Source organism: Etheostoma cragini, chromosome 2, assembly GCF_013103735.1.
Source record: "Etheostoma cragini isolate CJK2018 chromosome 2, CSU_Ecrag_1.0, whole genome shotgun sequence".
Taxonomy (NCBI): domain Eukaryota; kingdom Metazoa; phylum Chordata; class Actinopteri; order Perciformes; family Percidae; genus Etheostoma; species Etheostoma cragini.
In genome coordinates this window covers 18,797,055-18,820,994 of record NC_048408.1, presented here as the reverse complement: position 1 = coordinate 18,820,994, position 23,940 = coordinate 18,797,055, and the positions used below count along the sequence as shown (strand labels likewise).

General features: G+C 38.6%; 1 protein-coding gene across 2 annotated transcripts in view; it reads left to right on the top strand.

Annotated features, from left to right (window-relative positions):
- Nucleotides 1–20,348, top strand: part of usp43a (ubiquitin specific peptidase 43a) — a 96,813-nt gene extending 76,465 nt beyond the window's left edge. Inside the window, exons 11-17 of one of the 2 annotated variants that reach the window (XR_004659988.1) lie at nt 653–782; nt 4,151–4,270; nt 7,596–7,845; nt 10,060–10,218; nt 13,715–13,876; nt 13,991–16,511; nt 20,335–20,348. Coding sequence is in view for 1 of the 2 variants with exons in the window: in XM_034896897.1 (XP_034752788.1) it covers nt 653–782; nt 4,151–4,270; nt 7,596–7,845; nt 10,060–10,218; nt 13,715–13,876; nt 13,991–15,165 (1,996 nt within the window). In the remaining variant the exon portion in view is untranslated. Of the gene's footprint in view, nt 1–652; nt 783–4,150; nt 4,271–7,595; nt 7,846–10,059; nt 10,219–13,714; nt 13,877–13,990; nt 17,276–20,334 lie in introns of those variants that run through there. The other variant, XM_034896897.1, reaches the window with a different exon arrangement.
- The last annotated feature ends 3,592 nt before the right edge of the window (nt 20,349–23,940 follow it).

Below are 23,940 nucleotides of genomic sequence, written 5' to 3'. Positions count from 1 at the left end.
GCGAGAGAGAGAGGCCGAGGGAGCGCATTTCTCCATGTTGTGTGTGTGTGTGTGAGATTGATCCGAGCGTGTTTGTAGACGGGGGGCGCTGTGATTATAACAGAACGCTGCGCGGCCAGTTGAGGAATTGTATTCAATCCGAGCACGGATATTGACTCATATTACTCGTAAAATACTTGTACTCTGCAAAAGTGCTTTATCCGTACCGGATACTCGTTTCCGCCGGATACTCGGATCACCCCTAGTAAGTATTGTACACAACAATTTAACCTCTAGTGGAGTATACACTGTATAATGAAGAAGAACATGTTAGGAGCGGAACACACACACACAACTGTTGTGGATGTCATCATCCGTGTCAATTTACCTTTTGCACGATTTCCCAGAACACACGATGATTCAATCCGTGTCTGTGAAATGGCACAGACACACAGACTCACACTGGTCCAAACACTGCAAAAACAAAGCTGCAACTGATTGAAAGCAATATGCTGTGTGTGTGTGTGTGTGTGTGTGTGTGTGTGTGTGTGTGTGTGTGTGTGTGTGTGTGTGTGTGTGTGTGTGTGTGTGTGTGTGTGTGTGTGTGTGTGTGTGTGTGTGTGTGTGTGTGTGTGTGTGTGTGTGTGTGTGTGTGTGTGTGTGTGTGTTCCAGTCTATTTGGCAGCATCCAAGAGGAGGTGGTCAAGGATGCAGAGAGTGTGAGGAGCCAGCAGCAGCAGCATCTGCAGCAGCATAGCTGTACCTTGGACGAGTGCTTTCAGCTGTATACCAAAGAAGAACAGGTGAGAATATATGCAACACAACTATCAGGTAAACAACATACTACATTGGTATTCTCCTCTGCCACTTGTCCTTTGCCTATCTTGGAGTCCTCTCCTGCCCAAAAACCAGACTAAATTCTAAATTGGAAGAACAAAATAGAAATTCCCCTCAAATTTAACTCCATCACACTTACACCAGCAGTGAATTCTTCTTTCAAGCCAGAGTGAATGTGGCAAAGAAAAAAAATGGTTTCAGGTGGACAGAAATCCCTCCTAAGCTGCAAAGTATGTAAGACTACAGAATTTCAAAAGATGAGAGTGGGTGAGTTGCTGGTTTATAGCCTAGTATGTTTTTTTTTACATAACTAGGAATTTGCCTTGGTGTTGTTGTGCACAGCAGTCAAAAATATACACAGTAAGAGAATGTACAGGTACAACAAAAGTCTGAAATAGATTTAAAAAAAAATGAAATAGAATTGTACAATAACAAATAAGTTCAGTTACCAAAAACTAAAAAACAATGTAAACCAACTTACATTGCAACTTATCTGCAGCAATAAATTGAGCCTTGAAAGTTGATGCAAACAATTCCAACAAGTGTCCCAACTTTAGTGGATTATATACAAACCCTCTGTGTGTACAGTATAAGCAGTGTTGGTGGTACACAACAAAATAGTGCACAGTCAACACACCGAAGCAGGCATGAACAGTGTTATCTAGAAGTATAATTATGGTTTATTACGACTTGCATTTTTTTTTATAGATGCCAATATTTCTAAAAGTTATGATGATACCAAATGAATTACTAAGATTACTACAGTGATTACATCATCACAAGACATTTCCACTGGAAGACAAATGATAATAATGAAGTCATCACATAACATACAGTATAGTCAGTAGTGTCTGGACTCTTTTTAATGGTTAACTGCTCCTCAGATCTCTGCAGGGTAAATCTAGACAGCTAGCTAGACTATCTGTCCAATCTGAGTTTTCTATTGCACAACTAAAACAACTTTTGAACCTAAACGTTTCACCAAAACAAGTTTCTTCCTGAGGCCATTTTTCAGTTAGGTTGAGCTGTTTGGTCCCATAACCTCCACGTATTGTTCCCGGGATATGGTCTATGCCTACAGCTTTCAGGACAGATGGGTTGCTGTTATTTTTTTATGTATTTTTTTAAAGCTGTAGTGCATAGTTTCTGTACCCCCATGAGAAGTTATGTCAACAACACTGTCACGCACAGCCCCCACCCCTCTTCCACACAGTCACTAGCAGCCAAGGAGGATACGGAGGATTAAAAAAACATTATGGACTCATCAGAAGTGGTAATTATCTTCACCTGAGTTGCTGCACGCAAAAGTTGCTGGACAACACAATCTTCTGAACATAGCGATACTGACAAATACAGAGGGAGGTTTTTGGAGCTGTTCATCTTAATTAGCTTTGTAGCAATTCATTTGGAAATGGCTTGAATGTAACGTTCATTAATATCAAAAAGCTTTAAATGTCTAGCCATCGGATCGGATAGTCCTCATTTTGTGTCTGTCTTGTAGTCTGCATTTAGTTCTACTGGTATAAAACACATTGCACTAGGGGCATTCCAATTTTGAAATGACATATGTTGTCTTACAATTGATGAAGTGTCTCAATTTATAGTTTTTGTCTCCATGGATATCCTGAATGCTTTTGCATTGTGACACATAAGAGCAGTGATTACAATGACCACACTGAGAACTGCCAGGTCTGCAGGGAGGAAAACACGTGATTTTCATCACAAATTCTCCTCTTCTTTGATGTTGACCGAAGGGTATATTGTCTTTAAGATGCTTTGGATGACAGCTCTTTGCATGAAGTATAGTGTTACGGGACGTTGGTTTCCTATAAATGGTGGTGTGAAAAAAAACAAAAAAAAAACATTTTCAAACCATTTCTCTGAATGTCTCTTAACTGTGTGTGTGGAACTGTGGTTTTCTGGATAAAAGCGTTTGTGCTTACTGTATCTACTCCAGTTAAAATAAAGGTTGCAGTTCAGTTTGACTTAATAAATTCAGCTGTTACAGATAAAGAGGTCAAGATTGGCAACCAGGCAGTTCAAGTCAAAGCAAAACGTCTAGAAATGCAGATTAAAATATCGGAAGGTCAAAGCTTCCTGGGGGGGGGGGCATAGCTTACATTGTGGGCATGTTTTTAGTTTTATTTGCCTATTTTTTTTAATTTTATTATAAACAGGCCACACTATTGTTGCAAACCTGTGCCATTGAGCTCTGCAGACAAAAGCCATTGGTATTTTCAGTTGACTGATCTGTTTGTTGTGAGTGTGTGAATGCTTGCAAAGTTCATTAAAAGAGTCATCATGCAGAGGCTGACATTTCCTATTATATTTTGTTACGATTCCGGACTTTGGTACAACAGCACTAACCATGAATCAGTGCATCACATTATCTTTACAAATAGGGAACTCTAAGACGACTAGATGCTGCAGACGACTGAACAAAATGTGATCCAGCTGTGCAGACATTCATCAGTAACTAGATGACACTTGATTGCAAAGACCACCTATTTTTACAAAAACCTTAATTCCTAGATTTTTTTCCTTACAATAAGACACACGTGAAAGGAAACAAATGGAAGATCAAGGGAAATCTTTTTTGTTTTTATATGTTGCTTAGCAACTACATCTGTATTTGACAAATCTTTCTCTCATCAAAAACATAAGAACAAGTATTTATTTCAGTGAGTATTGTAGTAGAGTTGCACGAAGCAACTCCTCTGCCCCTGGAAACTTGCATCACACCAAAGCAGCAATTTGATGCTGAGAGACAGGATAGTAAAGCTACAGCAGGTTCTTCTCCTGCACAAATTATGTTTTGTTAAATGAAGCATTAACATGAGACAAGGACATTTTCATTTCCTGATCTCACGTCATGAACACCTGCTTTCATAAAAGGACAGCTCATCTGACGTAAACATGTGACATTACATAATAATAGTAATTTATACTATTAATCCCTCAAGGGAAATTACAATGTGTTCACTCTGTTGTTAGAACACACATTACACACAGTATCTATACATGCACTAATGGAGAGATGTCAGAGTGAGGGGGCTGCAGATGTTGATGGACAGACGCCCCGAGTATTTAGGGGAATGGTGCCGTGCCTTCTGAACTGGAACCTCTCCAGCCACCAGTCCACCACCATACTTTGATCCGCATTAGTTAAACTAGCAACCTTTGGGTTCCCAACCCATTCCCTACATACTTATTTACCGCCACCCAAAGGAGAAAATGACCACATATACTGTATGCATAAACATGTTACATTTTGACTTTCAATTTGTTTTGAATGGATAACCATGTAATTAATTGGTTCATTGACTGATTCCAGCTTGCCCCAGATGATGCCTGGAAGTGCCCACACTGTAAGCAGCTTCAGCAGGGCATGGTGAAGATGAGCCTTTGGACTCTCCCTGACATATTGATCCTCCATCTCAAGCGCTTCCGACAGGTATGTGAGCCTTAAAGTCTCTGGGGAGGACAGGTACTCTAGTCAAAACTTGCAATGACTGGTGTATGTGTAATGAGAAAGTCACAGACGTATCACCTAGTTCCTCTCAGCTCTACTGGGATAAATGCTTAATGTTTTGGGTCAGATAGCTTCAGCAAAATAGAAGCTCTGATAAACCCACTGTACCTTATCAGAACCAGAGAGGCACATCTAGACGTGCACACATCACTCCCGTTCTCTACACCCTGCATTGGCTCCCGGTGCGTTTAAGCATAGATTTTCAGATTTTATTGTTTGTTTTTAAAGCTTTAAATGGTCTTGCCCCAGAGTTTTTGTCTGAAATTTTAACTGTGCGGGAACACAACCGGTCATTGCGGTCTTCAAATCAGTTGGTTTTAGAAGTCCCAAGTTCCAGGTATAAACGGTGGGGTGATCAGGCTTTTGGAGTTTCTGACCCCTCTGGAACAAGCTACCTGCTTATAGACGTACTGTTACAGATGTCTCTCTTTTTAGGTCCAAACTCAAAACATATCTGTCCAGTCTGGCTTTTAATACGTAGCAGTGGTGTGACAATTTCATTTTTTTGCCCTTTGTAACCTTTTGTGATTTTACTGTTTTCTATGTTTACTCTTTCTATTGTATGTTGTGATTTTACTCGTTTTGTTAAGCACTTTGGATACCTGCTGGTTGTGTTAAAGCGCTTTATACATTATACATTTTGATTGATTGATTGATTGATTTAGTGACTAGTTGGTGAACATAGTTGAAGATTGAGCCAGATATCTTCCTAGGTGTTCTATAGTATGTGAAAACTCAATTGTTAACACAATTCCAAGACATCTTGCATCAAATATTCTGCAGAGAATAAGGATTCAGGTTATGACAGTTTAAGAGGATATAAGCGAGGAGTGAGATAAATGCTGAGCAAGAATGCATTAGACAGGAAAGTAATTAACAGACATACTGCAGGTAATGTAGAGCAGACAGTTGACCAGTTGGATGGATATTGCAACCACAAAACAAAATCCATAAAATTGCTCATCCTGAATGTGAATTTCTACAGCCAGACATCTTTACAGCATACTAAGAAACAAAGTGTCATATCCCAATGATTGAGACTGTTTTTGTTTTTTTTGTGAACCGACACCCCATTATACCACAGGCATTGTCCCTGATCCCCATGCATTATTGAAGATGTGTGTCAGTCACAACAGCCCTTCAACACCCAACCTCACCTTGGAAATGTTTTTTGATAACAACATCAGGGACCTCAGCTGGAGAAATAAGAAAAGAATCAATCCTACGTATCCTCTATCTGACCGGTAACACGTTTGTCTCTGTCTAGAGGCGCGGGATTGCATTGAACGCTGCTGTAAACAACCAAAATGAATGACAAACAGTCTGCTGGTGTTCGTCTTTGGAGAAAGAGATGTCTTACCAAACAGCAGGAAGATAAAGAAACACAAGTACTCTTCAGTAATTGTGGTGGAATTCCCAGCTTACAAATTCATGTTATGTATTTGAGACAGTGGTAGCCCATATCTCATTCAGGTCAGTGCCAAACATAACAGCAGTAGGGACTAATCTATCTTAGGCAGAGTAATAGTTCAATTCTATGTCTCCATAGATGTCGTGAGACAGAACCGCTGTATTATAAAACAGTGCTGCCTCAAGTGCTCCCGTCCTGACATGTCCAGGCTAGGAAGTTAACACATAACACATACTCACATTCATACACACACACCTAAGTTTAGGCTCTGCTGCAGTATGGTCAGGCTGACATTGTTTTCAGGCTGTGCTGTTTTGTTTGGGTTCATGATTTAGGTAAGCGTTTGTGTTTACGACTCCCGCAATATCTTTGTGTACATTGAAGGTTCCACTAAATGTTACCCCTCCAGCATGAATTTAAATACACCTACTGTACTGTAACATTTTGCTGTTAAATCCTAAATTCTCCCCAATCAAGATTTTATTAAATGCTTCTGTGTAAGGCTTCAAATTACCACAAACCTTTTTCACATTTGTGAATATGAACTGTGCTGCTTCTGAGTTTTTCCATAACATTAATTACCTGCAGCATGTCAACCAGTGCTGCTTCCCACCCAAGACACAAAAAATACCTCTCATTATGCTGCCTCCTTCCCAACCGGCATGGCTTAGGATTTTATCCTCACTGCTCGGCTCTATATATCCCTATGCCACACTATAAGTAGACATGTTTTGATAAGTCACAGTAGGGAAAAGTACAGGTGTGAATAATAAAACTAAAGTTGACTGAATTCTATTCTATTCTATTATAACGTTAGTAACACCTGTGCTTTTTCTACTTTACCAAACAAAACTGGCTGAAAAAGGTTTTAACTTAAAAATACTCAATGCCTGCAACATTATAACTAGGCCACCCTATCATTCTCTGGAACACATCCAACATACAATATTAGCATTCACAGGGAGCTCATTAGTATCCCCACACATGCCTGACATCAGGGACATCTAGATGTAGTAGCTGCCTTTTGTCCTGTTTGGCTTGAGTGCCTCTCTAGACCAAATAAATAAAGATTATTATAACTGGATTTTTTTTTAAATATACAGTAAATCGAAATATGTCTATTATGAACTTACACCTACCATTGAAACGAGTTCTAGCCAATCAGATGCAAAGTAGGCCGGGTCTCGAAAAGCTAGAGTGCGATGTGTAGTCTCCATGGTAACGCGGCTAACAAGAGAATAAGAGGAAAAGAGTGGAGTCGAGAAGCCGCTGAGCACTTATGATTGAACGTTCCAACCTTTAGACACCTGTGCAGCTAGTTTTTTTCCTTCTTCTTTCTTTGATGGGATATCACTTCTAAACTGTAATTTGTATTAGTGTTTTATATTTATTTAATTAGTTTATTTATTTTAGTTTTTTGCACCAATATCTTGATTGCTTTTAGTGTTGAATTCTTTTAAATTCATTCCTCTGCTCGCATGGACGGTACGGAGCCCCGGAGGTGACATAGAGAAAAGCAAAAAAAATGAAGGAGAAAAAAGAAACATGTACTGGGGACAAACAATAAACTCAAGATCCCGAGTTTCATGGTGGAAAAATTAAATATATGAATAAATAAATGTAGCCTACTGGGGACTAAACTCGAGACTTCTCAAAAAGTCAAGTACTCACAAATAAAACTTGAGATCTTGCAAAACAAAGTCAAGATCATGAAAAAGTGTTTGTCTCCAGTACATGTTTTTTTTTGTTTGTTTTTTGTTTTTCTCCTCCATTTTACCTCTGGAGCTCCGGACAAATATGTACTGTATTTATTAATAAAATGAAATGTTGAAACAGGTAGGCGAGCGGAGGAACAAGCTGTCAACCCTGGTGCGTTTCCCCTTGACTGGTTTGGACATGGCCCCCCATGTGGTAAAGAGGAGTCAGAGTATGGGGAACCTGAACTCCGGGTCCTGGCCTCCGCCCTGGAAGAACGCTTCAGGCCAACACCACCAACCTGCTGACATGATCCTCCCCCACGACTATCTGTATGACCTCTACGCTGTGTGTAACCACCATGGAGGAATGCACGGTGGACATTATACTGGTATGCAATTGGGTGATAAAATACATTATTTACAATGTAGTAACTCTTTGTTTTAAGGCTTTCTTTGTGACATTATTAAATGAACAAGCATGCTAAAACAATGAACCTACAGTATTAGTTGATTCATTGACAGAAAATAAATTGATATATTAATATCCGTAACTAATACTACTAATAATAATTTCATAATATCAGTAAAATACTAACATCTGGTGAATACATTTTTACAAATATGACCGGTTGTTTACTGTCTTTTACCTTACCCTACTGAATACTTGTTGATCAGGCCAGCATTTTAACACCTCAAATAATTTTCCGATTGGGACTTTATAGTTACTTTTAGCCAATCTAAGTTGCTTGACAGTATCTTGCAATAAAGCACATACACTATGTTGTTACATCCCTGTATTTGAGTGTCAAAAAACATAAAGTCTGCAAGATAGCCAACATTTGAGTTCATGTGGAAATTTCTAAATTTCCGTAGATGAGCATTTGACAAATTTTTTTATGTCCTCCTGGAATATGCTTCAACAACTAAATCAATGTCTTCATTGTCAACATTGTGATAAGTAGCACCACTCTTAATTCTTTCCTCGGCTCACTACCTGATTTAAGTCTCAAGACGCAGAAAGAATGTTGCAGTAGCGAGAAAATCCTGAAAAGTTAAAAAGTGTTCATTACAAGTGTTCAATACACCTCTTGGACGATATGGGTCTCTAATGACCTTGAAACACTGGCCAACAAACTCTGGTCCTTCCCACACTGGCAGTAATTGCAAGTAGTCTAATATTGCTTATCATGATAGGCGGCCACCACACATGTTCATATTCTTTTTTATATTGTTTTAGATCAACCGTTGTGCAAAATTACAATAAGAATAATAGAATTGAACAGAATGAAGAGGTGGATTTAAAAATGAAACCCCTGCCACATTCTCAGGCAGAGTCGTTTCTATTTTTAGTCAATTACATTCCTTCAGCTTTTGGAACACATTGGCCAGTATGCAGGTGGTGTGTTCACATGACTGGCATAATGGAAACCTCGACACAATGGCTAGGCAAAGGTCTGTAATTGCAAGGGATGGTTTGTACGGACACACAGCACTGCAACTAGTAGGAGAATAGGAGACAGCAGGAGATGAGGAGGGTGAAGCAGTTGTCTCTGTGACAGCTTGTTTGGCAGTTGCATCCTGTCTCAGGGTCTTTTATGGCATGGAGATGGAAGTGGGAGCCTTATGCACTATAATAAGGACACAAGGTTTTTTATGTAAAGAAGATTGTGTTTAAATAGTTCCTGTACACTGTAAAAGAACAGGCGTGCTTCAACAATCTGCATGACAACATTGGTGGATTTCTTAGCTATGAATTCATGTATCATACAGTTGTGTTCAAAGTAATAGCAGTCCAACATCCCTAACCTCATAAATCATATTTTTTGGTAGAAGTGATATTTCTACTTAGCAAAAAATTTACTATTTAGTGTTGTAAGGTCATGGAAGACTAACAGACCAACAGTCATGACATGCATGCAAATGGGTATTTACACAAGACAATGACCCAAAACATACCAGTAAGCGAGCAAAGTCTTCCAGATGAACAAGATTGATGTTTTGCTCTATGGGGTTGAGCTCTAGGAATTGGAACACTTGTGGGGTGGCATCAAAAATGTTGTTTCTGGGGCAAAACCCAGTAATGCAGAGGAATTGTGGAATGTAGTTCAATCGCCCTGGGCTGGAATACCTGTTCACAAGTGCCAGAAGTTGGTCGACTTCATGCAACACAGAGAGGGCAGTACTTAGAAATAATGGTTATGCAACTAAATATTAGTTTGGTGAATCAAAGTGAAGCAAACCCTTGAGACATGTTTTAGTTTATACAGTTCATGTATGAGTTTGTAAAGAAAAATGCTTATACTGCTATTTTTTTTGAACAGCCTAATATTCCTTTTTCTTCACTTTCTTTAAATGCACACACAAACTTGATCAGTTTATGTAATGTTTTGATTTGGAATTGAATGTGCATTGTTTGCAATGCATTGATATTATGGAATTAAAAGCTATTTTAAGGCTTTTGCGCATAATTCACTTTTTTAATCACACTATTATTCTGAACACAACTGTATATGCAGCAGAAGTGAAGTGTTGCATAACTTAATTTCCATTAAGTTACATATGTGCTGGTGTCCATTGTTTCAACTTGTCATTTTCTAATCCAGCCTACTGTCGGAATTCCGTGGACGGACAGTGGTATAGCTACGATGACAGCAGCGTAGACTTGGTGCCAGAGGAAGAAGTCTGCACCAGAGGAGCCTACATTCTTTTCTACCAGAGACGCAACACCATTCCTCCATGGTCGGCCAATTGCTCCGTCAGAGGTAGGTTGTTGTTTTTTTGTCAGTAATAAATGTTATTTCATGATGTGTCAAAATCTATTTATAATTGTTGCCAGTTGATACTAGTTGTTATAAAGTATTAGTTGGAGGAACACACTGTTTTTGTACTCTCATCTATTATCGTTACATTGGCAGCACAATCCAGAAAGAGTTATTGAAACACTAAAAAGTCTAAAAGTCAGAAAAAATAATTCATTCAACTAGTTCATTTTAAGTTGATAAAATTAAGCAAACATATATAATTTAAAGTTCCCATTACACGGTGCTCTTTGGATGCTTTTATACAGACCTTAGTGATCCCCTAATACTGTATCTGAAGTCTCTCTCCAAAATCCAACCTTGGTGCAGAATTACAGCCACCAGAGCCAGTCCCACAATGAACTTTCCTTAGTATGTGCCATTTCTGAGTCTGTAGCTATTGAGGGGGGGAGTAATTACAATTATCATGAAATTATGAATACATTAGTGTTATATTTTACAGTTACAATTATTCAGACTAAAAAACAAAAAGAATCTTCCATCAATAAAATACAATTAAAGTGGCTTTTTATTTTTCCTCTTTCATGGTAACATGCACCAAGACCCCCTTAATTGTTGCATGTACAGGGATTTCATACACGCAGGCTCAAGTATTTACCTGGCTAGCTCCAACAGAATACAGATATAGCACTGGACAACATATTGGAGAGAAGTGAACATGCAGGTGAAAACAATAAAAACTAAATTGGAACTTACCTTGTTTGATGTGTTTTTTGTAAGAGGCAGACACCCACTGTTGGAGTTTAGACACTGCCATCAGACGCAAAACACTCACCATAGCACTCAACCCCAGCCACCCCCTGAACTCATGCTTCGCTCTACTCCAATCCAGCCACTAAAACAGACCTTTGATTTGTAAGGCATTTTAGGTTGTTCATTGAATACTTGACTTGAATGAATATTGCTTAATGCTATGGCTGCTCAGTCTTTTCAATGTTGTCACTCTCAGTATCTGGTGATGCAGTTTTAGATATCAGATCCGTTGGTGGTCTCGGTCTTTGATTAGGCTATCCGGACGTCTTGATTCACGCTGGCTCTTGGCCATTACACAAAAAGAGACCTTTGATTTGTAAAAAATTGAAATAAAAAATGCATGCTACAGCAAGAGCGTTGTGCCCTTTGCCATAACTACCCTCAACAAACTGTAGCAATAATACTCAAAGGATTCATGTTATTGTGACTTTATTGTGGTTCTTGTGGCTGTTTTTTTTCCTTAATTGTTCTTATGTGTGTACGGGCCTTGGAAACAAATTTCCACTAATCAAGGACAATTCATTGTCTGTCTGTCTGTTACGCACATTACACATTAATTGACTCTAGAGGGCTTATTATCTCCATTTTTTGGCTTGTAGACCAGAATACAGCATCGGAATCATTGTGTTTCTGTTTTGCACATGTACAATACATTCTACCAACACAGAACAATGTTCCCTGTGGTTACACTAGCATCCGCCGAAGGGGTACACCGTAGGGGTTTACACCACAGGGTGTCTTTTTGCCCCTACACATATTTGTTGGTGGCACCAAAATATTCCTCACAATATTTGTTTTAAAGCACGTTAACAACAGCATACAATAGAATAATGACACCCCCACAGCGTATAGTAATCATTCAATGATGCAAGCCCAGCAATGTCAAACACCTGCTTAAAGGCACAGTGGGGAAGTCAGAGAGTCGCTAGAAAATTACCTTAAATTATGTGACTGTAGGGAAAATATAGATGTGTGATTTGTAATTAAAATAAAACTGTGTAATATCACACCCAAGAGAACCCGAGATCTTGTTCATTTGATTTATGTTTTTTATGACAGTATTTATTCCATGCTGTGCTTCTATACCCAGGTGCGATTAAACATGCATGAGTCACTCTTCACATTTTGAAAAGGCCTGGTATTGGCTTTGGTAGCATAAGTTGTAAACGTGAACATATTTGAAAGGAAATGTAACAAAAAATCCATCCCATGCAGGGTCACAGGGGGCTTGGAGCCTCTAGTCTGGCCTCCAGCCTGTTAGTGTGTACGTTACTAAAAGCCATCAGATAAATGCATGCATTCAGAAAGTACTCAACTACCAGAGGAAAAGGCCGACAGGAAGAACAGAGTACACAGAGCGGTGAAGGTTTACTAAGAGCACCATCACCATTCATGTAGCATTTTTACCTGGCCGTGGCTTCTGTAGTCGGGTGCACGCACACACCGGTACTACAAATGTCAGAAGGGCTTCTGATTAACCTTTATCATTGAGTTACATTTTTTCTTCACGAAATGTTCTTTTCCTAGTTCAGTTTGTCCACCTTCAAAATGTCAAGTACTGTAGAGTGTATGTCTTCATCTGTAGATCTGTAGCTGTGTAAAAGCATGACATTAATGACATTTAATATTATACATTGTCATGTATGACAATGTATAATATTAAAGGCAAAATGTGAAGTACACTAAGCCGCTACAGTATGTGTTCGCTCTGCCAAACCACATGTGTGTGTGTGTGTGTGTGTGTGTGTGTGTGTGTGTGTGTGTGTGTGTGTGTGTGTGTGTGTGTGTGTGTGTGTGTGTGTGTGTGTGTGTGTGTGTGTGTGTGTGTGTGTGTGTGTGTGTGTGTGTGTGTGTGTGTGTGTGTGTGTGTGTGTGTGTGTGTGTCATTTCCTCAGGAGAGGACTCTGGAAATTATTTTTTTCCTCTCTACACAGTAAAAGCTGTGCCTTCTTGAATCAGATTATTTAAGAAGAGAATAAAGTACAATTTAATATCTTTATTGTCATTGTATAATTACGAGATTGCAATCACTGTATCAATACTAAATAGACATAGTAAAGGTAAAAACAACAATGTACAAATATAGGTAAGAATAAAAAGAGAGTAGAGTTATAAACAGTAAAAGTTTTAAAAGTAAGTATCCTTCAGTAATAGCCAGTGAATGGCAATAAATTGGCACTAGAGTTATAACATAACAGTAACTGGTAGTATTTAAATAGTGCAAATAGCTTGGATCAAAGCAGGGATACATCCAAAGATAAAGGCAAATTAGGGTCTAGCATTATACAACGTCAGATACTCAAACATACACTGGTTTGATCAGCTGTTGGTCATTTCTTCCCAGTAGTTTATTTGACCTTAGATGCATTGAAAACCTATTTTCTCCATTAGCTACTTATCTGAAACATTACTCAACACATTTAAAGTATACTTTACATTAGTCTATATGAAACGATAAAGATTCCCATAATGCCTGGCAGTCTAGAAATATGATGCTCCAAATATATGATGGTGTAGGTCATCGATTCTTTTTATTTTTTTTAAATCTATGGTTATGTCACATCGAACATTCATAATTTGTGTTCTAAACTGTTATACATAGTTATATATACTGTAATAGAAGTGCAATGCTTAATTGGTGCAATACTCTTAATATGGCATATATCCGTCCTCTGGTGTCTCATAGGATCCACAAGTTCATCAATGTCAGACCACTGGCTAATCCGGCTGACAGGGGATAGTAAAAGAGGCAGTCTGGTCTCTCGATCCTCCACCACCTGCCCATCTTCATTACCTGACTCGCCCGAGTCTCCGGTCTTCCTTGAAAATGGTTCTAAAGTAGAAAGAGGTAAGGGGCCAAACTCAGTATATGCCCTAATCAGTTCAGGATCTTGTTGGTTGTTCATTTCAAGATTAATTAAAAACTAAAATGTGAACATTTTCCTCTCTACATAATTGTTAGGGGGGTTTGAGAGCAGACCATTTATCAGGGGTCTTCAGGGACACAGCGTGAGCATGAGAGCCCCCAGCAAGCCCAGGGACACCCTGAGCAAAGTGTTTCCCCTGCGCTGGTCCTTCGGTTCAAAGGACATACGTAAACCTGAACAAGTGCCTCCATCTGTTCAAGATCCTTCCCCTGTGGAGCTGGTACAGTACTTGGAATCTGGCCGACGGCCCCGGTGCACAAAGGATCCAATAGTAACGTTGATGAGCGACCCACGCATTACAAAGGCAGCTGCTGAGGGTCGGGCTTCAACCAATGTCCGATCTTCCAGTGTTGGGAGCTTACATTTTATGAATAAGGCAGGGGATGAGCTGCCACCTGAGTCTCCACAAGTCCCAGAGGGCCAGAGGAGGCCATCAGAAAAGACAGCCAGCTTGAGACGCAGGAAGGGGAGCCAGACAAGAGATGAGAGCACCACCAATATCAGCAGTAGCTCTAGCAGTAACACCCTCACCAGGATAAAGGACACCAGGAACCAAAGCTCCTCCAAAGCTTCCCAGGATACTACTGAGACAAAAAGGACTTCCAGTGCTGGAGTTCAGCCCAGCTACAGCACTCCTAGCCTTCATGATGGGACCCTGAGAAGACAAAAAGGGGACACATGGTCTGATAGGGAACCCTGTGGTGCATATGAAGGAAACTCTAAGACCAAGAAAGGAGAAGTGCCCAAGAGCCATGATGGACTGCTCTCCTTCTTTAAAGGTAACTTCCTGAAGAAGGATAAGGACTCAAGGAAGTCCAAGGAAGGTGAGTCAGGGAAAGGAGGAGTTGAGGAAGGAGGCAGGAGGACTCACTCTAGGCTGTCACTGTCCAACGGAGCAGCAGGAGGAGGAACTGGGGTGGAAGGAGGCAGGTCTAACGGCTCTGGGCACATGGGCAATGAGCTGTCAAACGGGAAGGTGGGACTAACCACGGCGGAGATCAAGCGCTCTCAGAGCTCCTCCAACATCCCCACCAAAGCGGAGCAGAGCATGCGTAGGACAGCATCTTTGCATCGTAACGGTATGTCTACCGCCCCAGCACCACCACGCAGCCTGACAACAGACAAACCGTCTTACGGCACCCTGCAGAGGGCTCGTTACAGCACGACCTCGCTGGGACGCAAAAGGACAGTCCCAGAGTCCAGCTTCTGACACGCCGATATTCAACCCATCCATTCCACACACACACACAAAGCCTTTTATATGTCATTAAGTGAATGATGTCCAATCTCTGAGATCAAAGCAATAGAGCTCCATTCACAGTGGTACACCTTTTTGAGAATGAACTGTCTCAAGTGGCCTGCACCATTGAGTTGAGAGACACGGAGTAAAGGAAGGATCCTTCAACGCTGGGATTTAAAGAGCAGAACGAAATGATATCCATCAAATGTCAGATGAGAGTCCATTTTTATTAATTTTTTTTTAGTACTTCAAACAAGTGCCTGAGCAACTAATATGCAGTTTAGACCAATGAGTTTGTCTGTTTAGCACTGGATACAAGAAATATATCACACACACACACACACAAGCATATTATCCGCATTTGTGTCTTATTACTGTAGTGTGGGTATTGGAATTGATCACTACATTTTGAATTCTCTTGTTTGTCACACTGATTGTGTTCATTTATGAGAATGTAATGGGTCCACATGATTAATGGTTGTGCTTTAAGGCTGCAGTTTAAAATTAACATCAATTCTTTTATCTTTAATCTGTTCAGTGTTTATTTAAAATTCTTTACACAGAAAGCAGTTTTTTTAGCCACAGACAGATTGCAACTTTTGTTTATTCCATGTTAACAATTATAAGGACAAGTTACACTTTGTCTACTGTGAAGTGTAATATTGCAATAATGCAATATCCACTCTTAGAAAATGTTTTGCACCTTGTTATAGAACATCAATTAACCATAATGAATGTGTTTATTTTCAATATGTTGTTTATTTCATTTAGTTTTAGTTTAGTTTTAGTTTATGATTTCCTGTGTCATGGAAACCGTTTTTAGCTGTGGGATATGTGATGATGTGATGCGTTGACCACAATTAGCACAGCAAGTGAGTTCGGCTTTTTCTCAGAACGTGGCTGCATCACCTGCTGTTCTATTGAAGCTGTGTTTGTACGTAGCCGGTCTAAAAATACTCATTTCTCTCTGATTGTGAAGGGTTTTCACAAGAATCTGACATTCATTGATGTTCATTTTCTTGCAAAATGTTTTTTTCAAGAATTGCACCCTGACATTGATCACACTTGGCCAGTTAATAGGAAAGAAAGATACTCCATACAACACCAAAATGGATGCTAAAATGCAAGGTGTGTCAGTGTTTTAGGGTGGGGTCTTTCCTTTAATTATGCCTAGTCTGAATAATCTATATATAGAAATACTGTATGTATTTTCTTTGTATGTATGCATTTACTGCTTGTTTTCTTTTAGCTAACACAAGCTAACTAGTACTAATTAGCTGTCAACTGAGAATTGTGCCAAGAAGATCCTTTTAAGTGTCTACATCCATCCCTTGTTACAAATGTAATGTAACAAAATGTACAGTCCATTTGACACTAAGCTCCACCCACAGAGCTTAGTGTTGATCTTAATCTTCCATACTAAATAGAAAGAACTGAAATGTTGCAGTTATTTTGTGAATCCGGCATAATGAAGGTTTTTCTCTGCACTTTGTCTTAGAGTTTGACGATAAATTATGACAGTATTTATGTCCTGTGAGCGTTAGTTATAATCTGCAACATTTATTTTGGACTCTATGGAGGCACATGCAAGCACATTTAATTTAATTTATTTGAATCTGTTTTTATTTTTAAGTTACTACCTTTTTTCCCAATATGCATTGGCTTCACATCTACATGGTTAGTTTTAACGTGTACGGTATGTAATACTTAGTGACCCTTCATTAATGAACATTGATGACTTCCTATTCACTAGCCTTCTTCTAATTCTGCACAAACTATGACGGTATAACAGGCTCGCTAGATCTGCTCATATGCTGCAGCACTGATATTTCAATGTTGTATGTGCACAGATATTTCCCATGATGCCTTCTCAGGTTCTACACACGTATGGCCCCTCATTAATATTTGCACAGTGCTGAGATTTCACTTGCACTTTACACATAAGGGTATCTCGTAAGTAAATAGCACTACTGCTAATGCTAAACTCAATGGCATAGCTGTTTTAAAAAGATTCTGCCATCTTGTGAATAGTTTACTGACAGGGTTATAAATCTTACATATCTTTGTATTTGAGTTGGGAAGCTGCACATTAGAATATTGACCCCGAAGTATGTGGTAATACATACATACATATAAATACAATATACTGTAGTATAAGTTCATTAAGCTATATATGTAAAGCAAATAGTAAAAGCACCAAATCAGCCTCAGACATACTGTAGTTGTGTATATAGCAGTCAACACGTGTTAATGGTGTATTCACCCTCATAATCCAGTTTATTAAAGTTCAAATATAGAGGACATTGAATAACCCTCAGTATTTTCAAGCCTCCTCTATGATTAATCATTAAGAATATCATTTACAGCTTTTGTTCGTCATCTGCTGAGATGTGCGACATTCAGCTGCATTTATGTAAATTAAGATAACCCCTACTATCTAAGCATTCAAACTCAATACCAAAAGCCTTTTTTTGTTCAGTGTTTGTAACTATATTTTCTCTTAAAACCTAAAAACCAACACTATCCTGTATCAATAATTTGTGATGTACTTCCAAATGACTATGAATGCTGGACTTACTGCAGTCATCAAATATTTTTCCAATGGAGTTCAGTTGACTCTTATTGGAGCTGTGCATCACTTTGTCAACCCATATTAGAGACTGGAATAAACTCTCTTGTTTGCAACTATGTAGTCTATATCAACAACATTTTCAGGATAATTTCCCTACATCCAGCACCACCAGATGTTCCGCTAGACAGCCCTTACCTTCTGCTCTGTGTGTGTTGCCGTTCTCCAACTCTGTTCATTCAACAAGAACCTACAAGCTAGTTTTCAAGAAAATTTGGATTGTGTAGCAAGTCAGCTTGGTTTTTTCAGGGAACTGTTATAAAGATTTCCAAAGTAGTATTTACTGTACTATCTAATTGGGACTGATTGTTGGGGATCAATATGGACGAAATACACACTGAGATACAATGGTAAAAGCAAATTATGCTAAGCAAATGTATCTCACGTTACTGTATTGTGTAAACAGTTTCCTTCATTTAATATTCTATTCAGCGTTTTCTTTTGCAGGGGTGCACGTGTTCCACCAAAACAAGTTCCGAGACTATGTTGCATAGCCACCTTGGCTGCGTCCATAGCTTAGCGCCACCCAAGACGATTGTGATTGGTTTAAAGGAATGCAAATGACCCAAAGCCTGTTTTTTTTCTCTCCTATCCTGGAATGTCTGTGGTAGAGTCAGACCTCACTCCACAGCGCTGTGGAGATGGCAATGTGTGGCAATTACGACAACTATGTAAATAACATCAGCTGAACTCCGCCATGTCATGTTGTAGCACATTTGAATGGTTATGTATGAAATTTACACTAATATTGACATTTCAATATTATGCTTTTTTATTCTGTTCATAAAAGCATCAATGCAGCCTTGGAAATCTCCACTGACTCAGAGAAATTGCGCAAGCATTTGAATTAGTTTCAAATGCTGTGTTTTGTTTAAAGTTTGTCTCAATTGAACGGATGGATATCACAATACTAATACTGTACAAATTGTACCAAGCAGTATCACAGTTACACTTCAGAATAAACGAGCATGTTATTGGGAAGCATATTTATTGATTGAAATCAAAAATGAAGAGGCGGACTCTCAAAGCCAGTTTTCTATGCGGATCATTTGTATGCAGCGCATTGCTTCATTGCTTGAATTAACATTTTCTCATGTTTCCGTCCGAGCGAGGATACAATCTTCTGTTTCTTGTTAACAATGACACTAGCACCTCTTACAGTCTATGGCATTAAATTCTTTACTTCAGAGGTGAGAGTTTATCACGTTGTACAGCCAGTCTTTTTTATTCTTGGGGCATTTTGGGCCTTTATTTGTAATGGACAGCTGAAGACATGAAGGAGGGTGGGGGGGGGACATTCAGGTTGGAGTCGAACCCACGGCCAATGCATCAAGGAGATAACCTCTCTAAATAGGGGCGCCAGCTCTACCAGGTGAGCTAATAAGGCGCCTTTGTGTTAAATGTTTGGATAGCTTCTTACCTGACTAAATTTCTGTTGTCTTAGTGAATGTTTGAAATAGCTTTGCCTTTTAGCTTTTTTTCAGCCGTTGCAGTGTACAGAAACTTTCAACAACACCCATAAACCTTCTTAGAAATGACTTTGTCTGTGCACAGGTGGCATTATCGTTTAACATTTTTCATGTTGATTCACTTTGCAGAGCAGGGTGAATAATCTTGAACAGCTGTCCAAATCTAAAAAGGTTTTATTGAAAAGTAATTCATCTTCCTGCAGGCATTAGTCACAGCTTTAAAGGATCATACACTGTCTGGCACATTATAACAGATTTTTTTAGCTGTTTTAAGGCTGTTATTTTAATTCTTTGAGTGAAGCGAGTCTCAAGTGACTATAAGCAATAATAATTGAATGCCTTATTCATGTGTGTTCATCCCCCAGTTTTGACTCTGAAATTCTGGTAGTAAAACATGACATGGGCAAATATTGAGGAAGTCGGGCACAACATTTGTTCCCCAAATGGAAACGTAACATTAAACACACCATTAAAAACACACAATGGGATGCTTTATTTTCTCCTTAGAATGTCAAGAGGGATTGATGTTGACTTTGTTTTGACAGCAGCTGCTATTTGGTTGTCTTCAACTATGAGTTTACCAAGCCTTATGAACAGATTTATAAAGACTGCCATTTTCAAGCAGAGATGGGAGTAGCACATTCTACAAAAGTAAGCCAGCAATCACTTTAATCACAAAAGTTACACATAATGGTTTTCACTGCAACTTAAAGTGTCAAAAGACAGCTGTGGCTTTCTATTACCAAACAAAATAACCAATCTGTGTAGAATCTGGTCTGTAGTGATGCCCATACTGAAATAGTGTGCTTTTTCCTTAATATATGAATAAACAATACTCTTAGTGTATTGTACTAAAAAGAAGAAAGAAGAATTTGACAGAAAATAACTCACCTTGAAATGTCAACTGTTTTCTTCTAACCTTATGTTATTAGTATAACAGGTCCCATTACAGTATATAAAAAATCATTTTAGACACTGACTAAAATCAATTATGTTCATTTTTCTGAAAAGCTATGAACTTCATCTAGTATAAAACATAAGGTCTAAGTCTTTATCCTGTCATTCAGAAGTCCCTGATAATCACTGATACAAATGAAATAAATTCACAAAGCAGTCCATTATAATTTATTTGAAAGATCAATGCGGAAGCAAAATAAAATGTAATTATAGGGACACAAAGTCTGTATTGCATTACATATATATGTTTGGTTTGTTGTTGCATGAGTCAATGAACACGTGGCCTCATACACAATGTTTACTCTGCCAAACTGAGCACTGCTGTGTTAACACAATGTGAAATGTGAATTAAAGATGTTTTTATATGCGATTTTTTTTAAATTTGATTAAAACCTATTCTGTAAAGATACTTGTGTATACATTTGTGGAACTCTGAGTGTGTGTGTGTGTGTGTGTGTGTGTTAGTGTGAGAGGGAGAAAATTGGTGAACAAATAAGCTTATTATCAGGTCAACCTATGGAGTTAGTGATTTGGGAAGAAAAGGCCAAGGTATCTTACTGAACTCACATGTAAAGTATTCCATGTTTTGCTTAAGGGTGTAACAAGTGTGCTTTCACTGTAAAACTACTTTCTGCCTGCATTGCCTTCTGTACATGATGGTATATTGTTTTATTTTTCAATACAATAAATAAAAAGGTATTATTTATGACTATGGCCATCAGTCAACACATTTCTTTTCCTGTCACACTAATAGTTTTTATACTATTAAGTAAGTACTTATATCATAGGCAAAATAATACAAAAATAGAATAAACAATCCAAGAAAAAAACATATTTTTTTAAGTAGTTAAGGAAATGTAAGGCACAGTCATAAAAGGAGTAAAAACCTTGTTCAAAGCACATGCAAACACACAAAACAATCACATTCCTAAATTTGTTTAGATGACAATGGTAGGGGAATTCTTGAGTTTATTGTTTACACAAAATAAAATCCCATTCATCCCAATATGACTAAAATCGGCTAACTTTTAAGGAAAAGATCAAATTCTATGTTTCGTAGCTATCTTTAATAATTTCAAGTCTTGTAATATAGGCGTTTCAAATTGGGCAAATATTTAGGCAGATACACCCCAAGATGTTTCATTGATTCTGCCTGCCAGTCAAAGTTATAATCAGACCAAAATTATAGACTAGCACCTGAGTCTTCTGTACATTTATCGTATACACTGATAAAGATCAAAATAACAGAAGTGAGTTCATTAATTTGGAAAGAGAGACCTTTTTATATGCTTGATTATACAAACATATAATTTATTATTCTATTTTAAATATGTTTGTATATTTATATTATCAAGCAGATACATGGAGCAGATCAGACAGGAAGCAGATCAGACAGGGAGCAGATCATACAGAGAGCAGATCAGACAGGGAGCAGATCATACAGAGAGTAGATCAGACAGTGGAGCCGAAGCGTAAGTGCAGCTTCACAGTTGAAGTGCATAAAAAACATTCCACGTACCATCCCGGTTGGGACATGTGGGAGGCAGAGTGCAACATGTGCAAAGCTAGCACATACGTTTCAGTGTCTAATAAAGGTGCTGGAGATCTCAAAGCTCCCATAGACACCGAAAAACTGCAAATTATTACCTTGAAAAGGTTTTAAGGAGATATTTAGTTGAAGCTGGATTTTGAAGCTGACACAGAATAGGTCCTATTTAGAACATTATTTCATATTATTCATTTATTTAAAAAGAGAGCAATTAGTTTGTTTAAGGTTGTGACAGATTTTATTTTATTGCAAAAGGTATTTTTTGTGCTACTGGGACATAATAAAGCATGTTCATTAACCTCTGAGAAGCCTGTCTGAAATTGTGTCTCGAGGCTGCGCTGAGTGTCCTCTTTTTAGGAAATCGAAAAAAATTGTCACCCTCCTTTTGCTTAACTGTAATTTCGGAATGAAGATATGTGCTAGCGTATGTTAAATGGGATTGGCCCACTGATTTTAACCAAACTTAAAATTAGCCAAAAGGATTGTAGTGGTGCAGAATTGCTGAACTCATTTGCAAGCAGTTTTGCACGTCAACATTAGCTGTGTTTGTGATGTGTGGTGGTGGATACCAGAAGCGTCTGTCGAGCCAGACCTCCCAGAGTGTTTTGCTGGTGCTTCATCATTGTAGGCTACTTGGTCAAAGCAATATGAACACAGTCACACTGTACTACAGAGCATGGGCTTTTATGACTGTCAGTATAGCAAGCATCTAACTACTCGGCTGTGCTGTAAAGTAATGCCTGGCGTCTAGCAACTTTATTGTTGTGGATGCTGCGGTCTCAGCCTGGCAACCTCAGTGAACATCCAGTCTGGGAAGGAGAGGGTGGGGGAGACGACTCTTTCCAGTATTTAGAATAAGAATACCCAACAAGGATAGGATGAAATAACATCAATTTTTAACAGATGTTCATGTTTATATTTTTACGTTCATATTCTTTATGTTTATGGTTATATATACATATACTCAATGGATTAGCCCAACATGTTGTACACATAGGAATTTAACCCTAATGACTTTGTTGATTCACCTCACTGCCACTATCATCACTGACAGCCACATCATCTTAGCCTTTGTCATTACCATAGACGTTATATGTAGTATATGGTCCTTACCCTAATCATTTGGTTCTCCCATCAGGAGAGAATGTGGTGCAAGTAATGAGGCCAATCACTAATACAAACACTGAATGAGTATAAGACCTTTTGTCAAATACACAGTTTTTTCAAATATTCCTAGTAAGACACTTTGGAACTTAGCAGCCACCTGCACTTTCTCCAACGAATTAATGATGAGATGGGGAAAAAATGTTAAGTTAATGGTTTAAATTTTGTAATGGAAAGGACTATGCTGAAATCCCGCTAAAAGGTTTTTGGAACTTTGTGTTGGTTATCCCCCGTTTGTAAAGTCAACACAACTTCTCACTGTTATTATAGTTATAGAGTTAAAGTAAATTAGAGCATGGTGATTTATGTTTGTGTTGTTACACCCCCCCCCTTTTTTGTCCATCAGTCTGATTGTTTGCATGATTAGTAAAAAACAATCAAAAGAACGGACCTACCCCAATAGTGTAGGCTTTTGTTTCCAACTGTTATATGCTTTTCTAAATATATTTCGTAGTGTTCTGGTATCTACCAGTTTCTCCAATGCTTACTAACTACATTCGGTCCCTTGATTAGTCCATCTGGAGCCTTGTTGAACGTCAAAACGTGGGAAACAGATTGGTCCTAATGAAGCTACACAGATAACAATAGGAGCAGATGTGAATGTGGGTTGCCCTTCACGCAGGTCAAGTACACCACTCTGCTTCATTATTTTAATTAGAAAGAGCAAGTAGACATTAGCAGAAATATTGTGACAGTGCGGATTTTAAGCTGATCCTCAATTGTCATTTAAGTTGGCGGAAAAGAAAAAGAAATCCCAGAAAGGAGCATTCTGTGTTACTTGCAGAAGTACTTCTCTGAGTCTGACAAGTGGTACAGTGACAGCAAAAAAATGGATCCTGTGCCCATTTAGTGATGAAACAGCAGCACTTTAGCTGCTGCAGAAAAGGATCAGCAGTTTGAAATGTCAACAGGCTCCCTGTTGAGATACTGATACCCCCCTTGTGAAGTCCTGGAAGGGTTGTCAACACTTACAGCAA